General features: G+C 44.3%; 1 protein-coding gene across 2 annotated transcripts; it reads right to left on the reverse strand.

Moving 5' to 3' along the window:
• Positions 1 to 6,546: 6,546 nt before the first annotated feature.
• On the reverse strand, positions 6,547 to 15,103 carry LOC113663329 (neuronal pentraxin-1). Of its 2 annotated transcripts, none has more exons than XM_027178548.2 (5): positions 14,564 to 15,103; positions 12,637 to 12,841; positions 11,250 to 11,494; positions 10,374 to 10,553; positions 6,547 to 8,220 (listed from the first exon to the last, which is right to left on the reverse strand). In XM_027178548.2, exons 1-5 carry the CDS (start codon positions 14,990 to 14,992, stop codon positions 7,999 to 8,001), a joined length of 1,281 nt encoding a protein of 426 aa, XP_027034349.1. In that variant the 5' UTR covers positions 14,993 to 15,103; the 3' UTR covers positions 6,547 to 7,998. The 2 variants fall into 2 exon arrangements, with proteins under 2 accessions (XP_027034349.1, XP_027034348.1); XM_027178547.2 differs by having other exon boundaries at positions 12,637 to 12,844.

Here is a 15,103-nt window from a genome sequence, read left to right on the forward strand (position 1 = left end):
AGCGATAGTAAAGAGGAGGACGAGAGAAAGAGAGGCGGGAAAGAAGAAGATTACGGATCGGTAATAGATAATAGAGGGATAGAAAGAGGAGGGAGGATTAGATAACATGGTTAAAGGGATTAAAACATTATGACGGGACAGAAGGAGAGATAGAGATGTAGAAAATGGAAAGAAGGACAGGATGGATAGCATAAGGAAAGTAGGATTGTACGGATGAGCAGAGAGATGGAAGGAGAAGAAGAAGTTTATGGAGAGATAGAAACAGAGAGAGGGATTGGGGATTAAATGTATGAGAGAACGGGATTACAGCGATTGAAACATGGGATGGAGGGAATGAGAGATAGACATTTCATTCTATAGAGAGATGAAGGGATGGAGGGATAGAGCAATGTATATATACATCCTTTTCTTTTCAGCCGTCCGTCACATTCTCCTTTGCCAGGAGTTTCCAGTGTTCCTTTACTTTGTTCTCTATCCCTCTATCATGTCCTCTCTTCTAGATTTCCATCCTATCTTTCTCTATTCTTCCTCTCTCTATCTCTCCATCCTCCCCTCGTCTCACCTTTCTAGTTATCTCTCCATCCCACTGTCCATCAAATCCTGCTCTCTCTTTGCAATGCCGCACTTTTCCTATCTATTCCTCATCTTCTCTTTCTCTTGCTCTCTGCATTCCTTCATCCTTTATTCCTCCATATCATCCTCCTCTCCTCTTTTTTATATCTGTTTTTTTTTTATTATATGCTGTACACTCTGCCTTTCACCAGCTCTCCTTGTTTTATTTGTTATCTCCTAAAGGCCATTCTTTTATCTCCCATTCTCTCTCTCTCTCTCTCTCTCTCTCTCTCTCTCTCTCACTCTCTTTCTTTCATACCCTGTATCTGTCCATCCCATCATCGTTTCCTCTTGCTGTCTTCTCTATCCGTCTCTATCCGACTGACCCCTCCCCCACTTTCAGTACATCTCTCTCAGTCCCACATCTTCTCTCTGTACATCCCGTTCTCTCAGTTTTTTCCCCTCTCAGTCCCTCCATCCTGTCCTCCTCCACTCTTCCGTTCCTGGCTGAGCCTCTCCCTTCTTCATGCATCTTTCATCGGGTCATCAGCAGGGAGGAACGTTGGTCTTCATCAATGATTCAGCGCACGGAGAAGCCGAGGGAAACCGCTGACTCAGGATCGGTTCTTTCCGTTAAAAAGACACGTGTCTCGGTTCACACGAGTACAGACCGAAAGCCCCGCCTCAGTCACGCTGCATTCTGATTGGTCGGAAGCTGTTGATTAATTCCCTATAACAGCAAATCACACAGTGTCTCAGTCGCACATCACGTGTTTATATTAACGCTCTCGTCGTGACAGGTTACCATTTCTATAGCAACAGCTGGATCACCTCGCACATATACAAGATGTTGCTATGGTTACCGTTAGGAGATTTAGGGAGGGAGTCTCCAGTGTCAGTGTTTTGTAATAATCAGAGATGAAGCTATAAAAGAGGATGAGGGGACTGAGGGATAGAGAGATCAGGGGGATAGAGAGATCAGGACAAATCTAGTGGTTAAAGAGATGAAAGTAATTCAGACTGGAGGAATAGATGGAGGGATGGGGATAGAAATGAGAGATTAGAGAGAGGGATAGAGCAATAACGAGATGAATGGATGGATGGATGGATGGATGGATGGATGGCTTACTGTACTTTTCCTGAATCCTCACATGTTTTCTCTCCTCTCAGTTCTATGAGCTAAGATGCTATCTTTCTCTCCATTTTCTGCTATCTCTCCATCCCCTTACCTTTCTAGTTGTCCCTCATCCCTCTGTCCATCAAATCCTTGTTTCCCGATAATGACAAGCTGCTTGTGTTTTTTTTTATTTTGTCAAAGAGAATATAGCTATAAACATATACAGTACAGACTCGTCTTCATCACACCATCGACGTGACTCGTCTTCATCACACCGTCGACGTGACTCGTCTTCATCACACCGTCGACGTGACTCGTCTTCATCACACCGTCGACGTGACTCGTCTTCATCACACCGTCGACGTGACTCGTCTTCATCACACCTTCGACGTGACTCGTCTTCATCACACCGTCGACGTGACTCGTCTTCATCACACCGTCGACGTGACTCGTCTTCATCACACCGTCGACGTGACTCGTCTTCATCACACCATCGACGTGACTCGTCTTCATCACACCATCGATGTGACTCATCTTCATCACACCGTCGACGTGACTCGTCTTCATCACACCATCCTGTTGTTGATTATTTTCCTGCAGCTGCACAACCCCTGTTGGTTTAATGCTGTCATTAGACTCATCGACTGCGAGTGAAAGTGAGAGTCAGCGTTTTATCTGACAGAATCCTTCCTTACTTCCTCCTGTGGGAGCGCATCCTGGACCTCCGAGTGGCTCCATGTCCTGATATTGTTTTTATTGTGTTGTTGTTTTCCGTAACTAAGTGAAGCCAGGGCTCGTGCTCCATGCTCTCAACCACGAGGTCTCATAGTCTTATCCCTCAGAGTGGCGTCCCTGAGGCTGAGCCAGCACTGAGAGGGGGAGTAATGAACTGCCAGAGAGAGAGAGAGAGAGAGAGAGAGAGAGAGAGAGAGAGAGAGAGAGAGAGAGAGAGAGAGAGAGAGAGAGAGAGAGAGAGAGCGATGGAAAGCTCTGAATTCTCTGCTCCACTTTCACATCTGGGTTCCACAAATTGTCAGATTTCACCTTGTTATCTGCTTGTGAAGTGTTTTATGAAGTGTGTGAGTGTGAGTGTCTGTCTCTGTGTGTGTGTGTGTGTGTGTGTGTGTGTGTGTGTGTGTGTGTGTGTGTGTGTGTGTGTGTGTGTGTGTGTGTTTCCCTTCATATTTTTAGATAAACTCACTGATTTTCCAGTAGAACAGAAATCCTCAGACTTCCTCAGACACCAGACACATCTTTCTGTTTCTCATCTGATTTGTTACTAATATCGGTCTATTATTTGTCTTTTTTAATAATAATCGGTGTGTGACGTGACGTGACGTGACGTGACATGATGTGACGTGACGTGACGTGATGTGATGTGTCGTGACAGCTTCCTGATGTCATGAGAATGATGTGTTCATTTCCCCTGAGTATGTGGAGACATGTGGGACATCCTGTGTATAACCTTCTGTGTGTGTGTGCTGACCCGCAGGACCCCATCACACAGGACAGGAAGTCGGCGAGAACAGAAGTAGGTCACTGCGGTCACCTTGAGCAGCATGATGATGGATGGTTTAACATCTTTTAGCTCTTTCTAAACCAAGAGATGATCCAAGAGATGATCGTCTGTCTCAGTTCACTGTGTCTGTAGCAGATAAACAGAGTGTTGGAGCAATAAAGAGGAAGTGAGGAAGTAAACAGCGGTTTAGAGCAGTAACACGGAGCAGTAACACGGAGCAGTAACACAGAGCAGTAACACAGAGCAGTAACACAGAGCAGTAACACAGAGCAGTAACACAGAGCAGTAACATAGAGCAGTAACACAGAGCAGTAACATAGAGCAGTAACACAGAGCAGTAACACAGAGCAGTAACACAGAGCAGTAACATAGAGCAGTAACATAGAGCAGTAACACAGAGCAGTAACATAGAGCAGTAACACAGAGCAGTAACATAGAGCAGTAACACAGAGCAGTAACACAGAGCAGTAACACAGAGCAGTAACATAGAGCAGTAACACAGAGCAGTAACACAGAGCAGTAACATAGAGCAGTAACATAGAGCAGTAACACAGAGCAGTAACACAGAGCAGTAACACAGAGCAGTAACACAGAGCAGTAACATGGTGCAGTAACATAGAGCAGTAACACAGAGCAGTAACACAGAGCAGTAACACAGAGCAGTAACACAGAGCAGTAACACAGAGCAGTAACACAGAGCAGTAACACGGTGCAGTAACATAGAGCAGTAACACAGAGCAGTAACACAGAGCAGTAACATAGAGCAGTAACACAGAGCAGTAACATAGAGCAGTAACACAGAGCAGTAACATAGAGCAGTAACACAGAGCAGTAACACAGAGCAGTAACATAGAGCAGTAACACAGAGCAGTAACACAGTGCAGTAACATAGAGCAGTAACATAGAGCAGTAACACAGAGCAGTAACACAGAGCAGTAACATAGAGCAGTAACACAGAGCAGTAACACAGAGCAGTAACATAGAGCAGTAACACGGTGCAGTAACACAGAGCAGTAACACGGAGCAGTAACACAGAGCAGTAACACAGAGCAGTAACACAGTGCAGTAACACAGAGCAGTAACACAGAGCAGTAACACAGTGCAGTAACACAGAGCAGTAACACAGAGCAGTAACACGGTGCAGTAACACAGAGCAGTAACACAGAGCAGTAACACAGAGCAGTAACACGGTGCAGTAACACAGAGCAGTAACACAGAGCAGTAACACGGAGCAGTAACACGGAGCAGTAACACAGAGCAGTAACACGGAGCAGTAACATAGAGCAGTAACACAGAGCAGTAACACAGAGCAGTAACACGGTGCAGTAACACAGAGCAGTAACACAGAGCAGTAACACGGTGCAGTAACACAGAGCAGTAACACAGAGCAGTAACACAGAGCAGTAACACGGTGCAGTAACACAGAGCAGTAACACAGAGCAGTAACACGGAGCAGTAACACGGAGCAGTAACACAGAGCAGTAACACGGAGCAGTAACATAGAGCAGTAACACAGAGCAGTAACACAGAGCAGTAACATAGAGCAGTAACACGGAGCAGTAACACAGAGCAGTAACACGGAGCAGTAACACAGAGCAGTAACACAGAGCAGTAACACAGAGCAGTAACACAGTGCAGTAACACAGCTCTTTAGTGGTTTGGAACACAGCCACAGATCGAGCGGATAGAGCTGAGGTGAGACTAAGACTGGTGTTAAGCACACACACACACACACACACACACACACACACACACATACACACACACACACAACACACACAAACACACTCACACACAACACACACTCACACACACACACACCCTCACACACACACATTTTTTCCAGCCGCATATTTACAAAATTTTAGATTTTGCTTTAATTCTGTTCACGTTTTTAAACTTTGTTGTTCATTTGTGTAGAAATTCTGATAAAATAATTCCTTTTGATGACAATCTGTCTTAAGGTGGAGACCATGTTAACATTCAGTCAGTTAGAACTAAGTCCTGTTTTATAACTTTATTAAGTCAGGTTTGTTTCAGTGTCTTGCTTTTGTGTGTCTAGTTTCCTGATGATGATGATGATGATGATGATGATGATGATGATGATGATGCTGTGATATGTCTGAAGATCACCTTGAAGCACAGCGTGATGCTGCCACCACACTGCTTCACAGTCAGGACGGTGTTCCTCAGATGAAAAGCTTCACTCTACAGCTGATCGTTATAGAACACACTGAACATCACGTGAAGGACGAGCTTCGTGCCATGGAGATGTTCATGCAGCACCATCTCATAAGACCTGCTCGTATGTTGGTGTCTTCAGGTTCATGTGAACGTTTGTTTGTTCCTGAGAGTTCGTCTGAGTGTCTGAGTGACCTGATGCTGTTTGTACAGATTCTCCAAGTTGTGTGTGTGTGTCACTTATACTCTACATGTGTGTGTGTGTGTGTGTGTGTGTGTCACTTATACTCTACATGTGTGTGTGTGTGTGTGTGTGTGTGTGTCACTTATACTCTACGTGTTTGTGTCACTTATACTCTACGTGTGTGTGTGTGTCACTTATACTCTACGTGTGTGTGTGTCACTTATACTCTACATGTGTGTGTGTGTGTGTGTCACTTATACTCTACATGTGTGTGTGTCACTTATACTCTACATGTGTGTGTGTCACTTATACTCTACATGTGTGTGTGTGTGTCACTTATACTATACATGTTTGTGTCACTTATACTCTACATGTGTGTGTGTGTGTATGTGTGTGTGTGTCACTTATACTCTACATGTGTGTGTGTGTGTGTGTGTGTGTGTGTCACTTATACTCTACGTGTTTGTGTCACTTATACTCTACGTGTGTGTGTGTGTCACTTATACTCTACGTGTGTGTGTGTCACTTATACTCTACATGTGTGTGTGTGTGTGTGTCACTTATACTCTACATGTGTGTGTGTCACTTATACTCTACATGTGTGTGTGTGTGTCACTTATACTATACGTGTTTGTGTCACTTATACTCTACATGTGTGTGTGTGTGTGTGTATGTGTGTGTGTGTCACTTATACTCTACATGTGTGTGTCACTTATACTTATGTAAGGAGTTTAAATCAGATTTAAAAAAACCATTCCTCTTGTTCCCGAAGGTCCAGACGTCCATTTACGATTCAGCTCCCCGTCGATAGTTGATATATTAAGTATTGGCACCCATACAGGGTACATTAGAGTATTATAATAATAATAATAATAATAATAATAATAATAATAATAATAATAATAATAATATACCCCGTGTGCATTCGGAGGCCCTTTACCCGGTCATGTACACAACTTCACCTTTATAAATAAGAGCATGAGAAGCAAGAACGTCTTTCTATCGCATTTTATTACAAAAATTAGATCTCTCGATGGTGCCATGCTGTTAGCGTATAACAATACAGTAGAAAAACCCGACCCGAACCATAGGAGAGAGGGGAGAAAATAATAAGCAAACTGTGGACGCAGCGTTTGTTCGCTCATGCTGTGGCTATGCATTAACATTCCTATTACAGAGTACAAACACCTGCCCAAATAATCACACACACACACACACACACACACACCATAATCTGTGTAACACGTTTAAACCTGCAATCTGTAAATGTAACACGACAATTAAAGCCATTTTTTTTAATAAATAAATAAATAAATAAATACATACATAAATTAAATTAATTAATAAATGAATGAATGAATGAAAAGTGTGTGTGCTGCTGAATCGGTGCTCCAGCCCAAAGGCACTCGTAAGCGTGTTCGTGTTGGCAAAATCGAACGACATCCTAAAGAGAAACATCCGAACAGACTGGAGAGAAGAAATAAAAGATCGATCCTAAACATTTACATAACCATCAAACATGAACTCGGCAGATTCCTTTTACTCTTTATACATTTACCCAGACGCTCTGAACATCCAGGGCTAGAACATACAGGTGGCTTTCTGACACGTCCGGGATTCACACTCACAACCTCCTGGTCCGTGGCTCAGCCTTCACACTCGCAACCTCCTGGTCTGTGGCTGAGCCTTCACACTCACAACCTCATGGTCCGTGGCTCAGCCTTCACGCTCACAACCTCCTGGTCCATGGCTGAGCCTTCACACTCACAACCTCCTGGTCCATGGCTCAGCCTGGACGATCCGGTCCGAGCGCAGAGCCGAAGAGTCGAGAACCAAAGCAGAGTTGTTTCTGGGATTTGAACCCACAAACTTCTGTAGTCACAGTGCAAAATCCAGAGACACAATCTCGAGGTAAAATACTTTCCGTCCGAAGGACCATTTTTTTTCTTTTACAATTTTTTTTTCCTTTTCAGCGCATTCTTTAAGACACTTTATCTTTCCAGCTTCCGTTCCGAGACAAAGAGAGAAAAAAAAGTCATAATAAAATATGTGCGATTCGAGAAGAAGAAAATACAAAAGCAAAAATATCCAAGTTAAAAAAATTAAATAAATTAAAAAAAAAATTAAAAAAAAAAAAAAAAAAGCCAGTTTTGCGGTTTTTTTAAACGTACAACAGGAAAAAGTTTCAAGACCGGACGAGACTAAGAAGAATTTTTGTTCTCTTTCGCACACAAATATGTAAGAATTCATAGAAATCTGTGCTCTTATTCAGTTCATTGTGTGCAGTTTTTTTTTTTTTCTTTCTTTTTTTTTTTTTTAAATCAACGTCAAAATTGAAGACAAGTAAAGACAGAAGCTTTAGAAATATCGCGTCTCGGATCGGCGCCGTTTTTCGTTATTATTTCTTTTTTTTTTTTATTTCTGGTTTTTCACGCCGCACGTTTCTCAGTTGACCTGACGACACTGCTCGAAAGTCCACTTGGTGGCTCCGCCGAACACGTCGATGTTGGACTCCGACCAGGACAGGACGTTGCCCGTTTGCGCTCTGCTGTTGCAGGTTGCCAGATTGTAGATCTCAGCGGACGACAGCTTTTTGTCCCACACGTTGAAATTCGCCAACTCGCCTACGAACGCCTGCGTGGCGTCAAACCCGCCGCCCAGCGTGTCCTAGCAGGAGCAAATGGAAGAAAATCAACAGAGTTCTATTAATAACATGAGAGTGAGCAGGTGGACGGCGTGAATGGGGTTATGTCGAGTCTCAGGATTCAAATTCAAACTAAATTCCAGTTTAAAAGAGTTCACAATTCTGGCAGCCCATGGGCTTTTTTAATTTATTAATTAATTAATTATATCTTTATTATATAATTGTACTGTACATTTCCAAACATTTTTATAATTGTTTTATATTTTATATTTATTCATTGGTTTTGTGTATTTATTTATTTATTTATTTATTTATTTATTTATTTCCTATACTTATTAAACCATTTCCAGTTCTTTGTACGGTGAAAAGTTTTTCATTCATTCATTCATCTCCTACCGCTTATCCGAACTTCTCGGGTCACGGGGAGCCTGTGCCTATCTCAGGCGTCATCGGGCATCGAGGCAGGATACACCCTGGACGGAGTGCCAACCCATCACAGGGCACACACACACACACTCTCATTCACTCACACACTACTGACAATTTTCCAGAGATGCCAATCAACCTACCATGCATGTCTTTGGACCGGGGGAGGAAACAGGAGTACCCGGAGGAAACCCCCGAGGCACGGGGAGAACATGCAAACTCCACACACACAAGGAGGACGTGGGAATCGAACCCCGACCCTGGAGGTGTGAGGCACTTTATTTATTTATTTATTTCCTATACTTATTGAACCATTCCCAGTTCAAAAGTTTCATAACGTACCAACATTTTCTAACTGTTATTATTTTTATCATAATACACCGTTGCTAGGCAACCAGAAAATCTTGCAATGGCTACCAATTAAACAGCTAGCAGTGACGTTTCAGGACGATCTAAAGTCATAATTTAAGTAGAAATGAGACATTTATCCAAAATACCAACATTTATCTCGGGCATGTTGGAAATTTACTAAAAAACAAATCTCTATAAGATAAAAACCGCTAACTCAGCTAGGATCGTCGCTGCTAATGAAACGTAGCATCGTTTCAGACACATTTATTAATTAGATATTTTTCACTGGTTAAATCGTGCCTTCGTTTCGTTAACATTGAACACGTGAACGAATAATAAAGGAAAGGATGAATGAAAGCGTCTCTCAGAAGAAGAGCAGCCGGTGCGTCCACCGTCACCGTGCGCTAACAAAACGTTAGGACAAACACAAGCTGTGTATAAATCTGGAGAACTGCCAGAGTTTGTGTCGTCTGGGATTCCGCTCCATCCTGTTCCCAAAACGGATTCGTTTCCTAGGTGACACGAATGTCCTGATTTTTAAACGACTCGGATTCCTCGAACAAACTCGATATTTTCCCGACGTCCAGTTTTTAGAACATTTTAATGAGGTATGGAGACGACTTTAACTGATAAATCCTAAACCACTCCCTAGTAAGTGCCCTATGTAGTAGACGTTGCCTTCTAACAATGTCAAGAATGATATTTGTGCTGTGAGTGTGTGTGTGTGTGTGTGTGCGTGCGTGTGCGTGTGCGTGTGTGTGTGTGTGTGTGTGTGTGTTACCTTTCTCCAGGTCAGTGACACATTGGTGTTGCATGCTCTGTGTGTGTGTGTGTGAGTGTGTGTCAGTGACGTAGTTGTGTAGTGTGCTCTGTGTGTGTGTCAGTGACGTAGTTGTGTAGTGTGCTGTGTGTGTGTGTGAGTGTGTGTCAGTGACGTAGTTGTGCAGTGTGCTGTGTGTGTGTGTCAGTGACGTAGTTGTGTAGTGTGCTGTGTGTGTGTGAGTGTGTGTCAGTGACGTAGTTGTGTAGTGTGCTGTGTGTGTGTGTCAGTGACGTAGTTGTGTAGTGTGCTGTGTGTGTGAGTGTGTGTCAGTGACGTAGTTGTGTAGTGTGCTGTGTGTGTGTGTGAGACCTTTCTCCAGGTCAGTGATGCGGTGGTGTACTGTGCTGTGTGTGTGTGTCAGTGACTGTGTAGTGTGCTCTCTGTGTGTGTGTGTGTGTGTGTGTGTGTGTGTGTGTGTGTGTTATACCTTTCTCCAGGTCTAAGCGCCCAATTACTAACACTTTAGCTTCCTGTTCAGTGTGTGGGGCAGGAAATAAAACCTTCTGCACACTCTGCACTTGCCAAATAATGAGTCATCTGCTCTATAAAAGGAGGTTTTTAAAAAAAGTTCCTCACCTGCTCCTGGCCCAGGACCAGAACTCCGTTGGGTTTGATAGGATGATACGGAGCCAGGTTCTCTCCGGTTCCACGCAGAACGCCGTCCTGAAACGCTTCCCAAACGCCGTCGCGCGTCGTCCATGTGATGCAGATGTGATGCCATTTCCCGTCATTTATCAGGAAGGGCAGTTTTGCGACCTGCAACAAAGTGACCGGTGATAAATTATTCATTCACTCACTCATCTTCTACCGCTTATCCGAACTTCTCGGGTCACGGGGAGCCTGTGTCTATCTCAGGCGTCATCGGGCATCGAGGCAGGATACACCCTGGACGGAGTGCCAACCCATCACAGGGCACACACACACACTCTCATTCACACACACACTCACACACTACGGACAATTTCCCAGAGATGCCGATCAACCTACCATGCATGTCTTTGGACCGGGGGAGGAAACCGGAGTACACGGAGGAAACCCCCGAGGCACGGGGAGAACATGCAAACTCCACACACACAAGGCGAAGGTGGGAATCGAACCCCCAACCCTGGAGGTGTGAGGCGAACGTGCTAACCACTAAGCCACCCCCCCCCCCCCATTACAATGTAATTGTTTATTTGTTTAAAGTTACATTAGTTAGAGTTCGTTCCTGATGTCATTACGTTATGGTACACAAACAAACTCTCAAGGTTAAGAAGGTGGAGAAACCTGAAGATGACACTGGAGACTCCTTCCATCAGTGTTACATTAACATCTTTCTGTGTTAGTATGAGGTTCGGACCCTTAACTAACTAAATCCCGTAACTAACACTGTACTCAGATGGTGTCTGGGAACTCAACACCTTCTGACCAATCAGAACCCAGAATTCAGCGGTGCTGTATAATTGCCAGTACCTTGTCGTTGATGAGGATTTCCATGGGATTGTTTCCCCACTCAATGAGCACAAGCTCGTTGGACTGTCCCGGAACAGCGTAGGAGAACGGCGTTCCCACTCCGGGAGAGGCGTTGGATTTGATCCACAGACACAGTGTGAAGGCGTACATCTCCGGAAGACTGCGCTTCACTTTAGCGTACATGTAGTTGGTGCGTAGCGGGAACGTGAGCTGGAACTTATCCACTGGTCTGGTGCCTTTAGGACCTGAGGAACAACATGGAGAGAATGTGTGTCACCTTTCTACAGGTCAGTGATGTGGTGGTGTGGCATGTTCAGTGTGTGTGTGTGTGTGTGTGTGTGTGTGTGTGTGTGTGTGTGTGTGTGTGACCTTTCTACAGGTCAGTGATGTGGTGGTGTGGCATGTTCAGTGTGTGTGTGTGTGTGTGTGTGTGTGTGTGTGTGTGTGTGTGTGTGTGTGTGTGTGTGTGTGTTACTGTTTTACAGGTCAGTGATGTGGTGGTGTGGCATGTTCGGTGTGTGTGTGTGTGTGTGTGTGTGTGTCACCTTTCTACAGGTCAGTGATGTGGTGGTGTGGCATGTTCGGTGTGTGTGTGTGTGTGTGTGTGTGTGTGTGTGTGTGTGTGTGTGTGTGTGTGTGTGTGTGTGTGTGTGTGACCTTTCTACAGGTCAGTGATGTGGTGGTGTGGCATGTTCAGTGTGTGTGTGTGTGTGTGTGTGTGTGTGTGTGTGTTACTGTTTTACAGGTCAGTGATGTGGTGGTGTGGCATGTTCGGTGTGTGTGTGTGTGTGTGTGTCACCTTTCTACAGGTCAGTGATGTGGTGGTGTGGCATGTTCGGTGTGTGTGTGTGTGTGTGTGTGTCACCTTTCTACAGGTCAGTGATGTGGTGGTGTGGCATGTTCAGTGTGTGTGTGTTACTGTTCTACAGGTCAGTGATGCGGAGGTGTAGCATACTCTGTGTGTGTGCGTGTGTGTGTGTGTGTGTGTGTTACCGTTTTACAGGTCAGTGACGTGATGGTGTAGTGTGCTCTGTGTGTGTGTGTGTGTGTGTGCGTGTCAGTGACACGATCGTGTAATCTGCTCTGTGTGTGTGTGTTACCTTTCTCCAGATCAGTGACGCGTTGGTGTTGCATGCTCTCTGTGTATGTTTGTGTGTGTGCTGTGTGTGTGTGTGTCAGTGACGTAGTTGTGTAGTGTGCTCTTTGTGTGTGTGTGATCTTTCTCCATATCATTGACAAGATGGTGTAGCATGCTGTGTGTGTGTGTGTGTGTGTGTGTGTGTGTGTGTGTGTGTGTGTGTGTGTGTGTTACCTTTCTCCAGATCAGTGACGCGGTGGTGTAGCATGCTGTGTGTGTGCTCTGTGTGTGTGTGTGTGTGTGTGTTACCTTTCTCCAGGTCAGTGACACGGTGGTGTAGCGTGCTCAGTGTCGACTCCACGCGGTTGCGCTGCTCCGTGTCGTTACTCGCTCCCCCTTTACTCTCCTCCAGTGTGTTGACTCGGGACAGAACCTGCTTCTCCATGTCATCGATTTTATTCTGCAGTAAATCCTTCAGACTGTTGGCCTGCACCGAGCCGTTTGTCCGACTGTACTGCTGAGGAGTCAAACACCACATCACTGAGACCTGACCATGTTCAGTAAACACTGCCATAATCATCACTGCTCTGTAACCAACACTCAGCTCGGATATTAACACCTAGAGTGTAGAATTCACACTCAACACATCACCGAGCACTGACGAGGTTCAGTAAACACTACAAAACCAAACACTTCACACTAAACACTGACTACATCACTCACATCACTGCAGACTAAGGAGACTAAACACGACACTGAAACACTGAGCACACAATTAACACAGTGTTGAATTCAGTACCCCATGTTAAATTAACACCCGTGTTTTACAGCGATGTCGATTTAACTCTTAACATAAAAGACATTAATTCAGTGACATCTGTGTTCATTAACACTGCGTTCATTAACACTGCGTTCATTAACACTGCGTTCATTTAACATGTAGGTGTTTTGCTCAGTGTTTAGTTTTAGTGTTGAATTAATTTTAATCCTTAGTCAAAGTGTTGATCTTAAATAAAGCCATAGTGTTAAATAACCTTTCCTGGTGTTCATTTTGTCCCTACATTAATGAAATAATTTTTATAGTCTTCAATTAACACTTTTTACACATCAAAGCAAAATCATTTGAACTAATTAAACTATTCCTAACGTTCACTTAACATCATCGTACACTGTGTTGATGTTAAAGCGTTTGGTGTTTAAAAAAAGTGTTAGAGAACAGGATTGTGTTGCATTAACAAGTCACATTAACACCTGCTTTATCACACTTCACACAGTGTTAAGTAGATGCTGGACACTCCGTGAAGGACGCTTTAGAAACCTGCTAATCTGCTTTTAGGATTAGACTGAGACGCTGCGCACGTTGAAAATACATCATCAGAACTTAACACTCGTCTGTGTGACTCAACACTCAACACCGGCATTATTAACACATGTTTGAGGTGATTATGATTGTATGCCGTGTGACATACAGTACAGCGCATGAGAAATACACACGGAGACGTGCGGTGTTGCGGTTTCAGCGCTGAATTCACACAGGGTTCAATTAACACCGGTGAACATGAAGTGTTAATCCAACTCATCTTCTGTAGAAGTGTAGAAGGAAATACACAAGAAATGTACAGATACGAAGATCTAGCTGAATGATTGAGCTGATATCTTCAGTCAGAGAATTTAGTGTTCAGGTTTTGTGTGTGTGTGTGTGTGTTGGTTGCTGCCGAATACGACTTACACACACTCACAGCTGTAAGTTAATATGATCTATAATATTAAATACTAAGACGTTTTATAACACTATATAAACTCTAATGTTATACAGTGTTGTAAATGATTTAATTAACACTTCCGGTGTTAATCTACTGTTATCTAATCTAAACTAATAAGCCTACAGAATTGAACCGATGCCAGTGTAGAATGACCACATTTTTACACAAACTCCTACCTATGGTATAGAATTAACACCTATCCGAGTGAATTAACACGGAAATAAAGAACAGAATTAAACACTGCACATTTTAGGGTGAATAAAGTAAATAAAACGGTTCCTGGTGGCGCGCTTCTGTGGTTAAACCTTCCAGCTTTCTGAAAGGGTTTTATAATGGAAAGAGTTACACAAGAGGAACGAACCTCTTTGTGTGTGTGTGTGTGTGTGTGTGTGTGTGTGTGTGTGTGTGTGTGTGTGTGTGTGTACTATGTTGAGTTCTCGCTCCTCAATCATCCATTAAACGGATTAAAGTACCTCCAGGTTCTCCAGCCTCTGCTTGAGGGTGGCTAAAGTGAGCCCGAGCTGCGCCAGAGTGTCCCCAGAAGTTCTGGACACGTCCCCCATGGTGTTCTTGCCCGGTTCCTTCCTGCGTCCCCCGGCTTTCTGCGCTGCTCCTCCGTCCTCCTGTGCGCCCTCGCAGCGGCTCAGCTTTCCCGTCAGCTCTCGGATGGTCTCCTTCTGGCTCATGATGGTCTCCTTCTGCTGCAGGACGGTCTCCCGGAGCTGCAGCACGGTGCTCTTCAGGTCTTCCGCCGGTGCGCTGTTCTGCATCGTGGCCGCGCAAAGGTCCGCGTCTTTCGGCACCGACGTGCACACGAACTGCGTTGCGCCGAACTCCTGCGCGGATCCGGACGAAATCACCGCAGAGAAAAGTAGCCAAAGTGTCCAAAATACTCGCTCCATTCTGGAATTCTAAATATATCTATCTATCTGTACGTGTGTGTAAATGTGAGTTCTGCTCTTTCCGTGAAGCCTCCTAGTGAACCGACGCGTTAAAGAAGATTGTGGGATTTT

The sequence above is a fragment of the Tachysurus fulvidraco genome, chromosome 5, assembly GCF_022655615.1.
Source record: "Tachysurus fulvidraco isolate hzauxx_2018 chromosome 5, HZAU_PFXX_2.0, whole genome shotgun sequence".
NCBI lineage: Eukaryota > Metazoa > Chordata > Actinopteri > Siluriformes > Bagridae > Tachysurus > Tachysurus fulvidraco.

Excerpts from the sequence above, each read along its gene's own strand:
- LOC113663329 (XM_027178547.2), bottom strand. The coding sequence starts at position 14,992 with ATGGAGCGAGTATTTTGGACACTTTGGCTACTTTTCTCTGCGGTGATT. Across the intron at positions 11,495-12,636 it reads TGTCACTGACCTGGAGAAAG|GTCCTAAAGGCACCAGACCA; the intron begins GTAACACACACA and ends GTTGTTCCTCAG. Across the intron at positions 10,554-11,249 it reads AAATCCTCATCAACGACAAG|GTCGCAAAACTGCCCTTCCT; the intron begins GTACTGGCAATT and ends ACTTTGTTGCAG.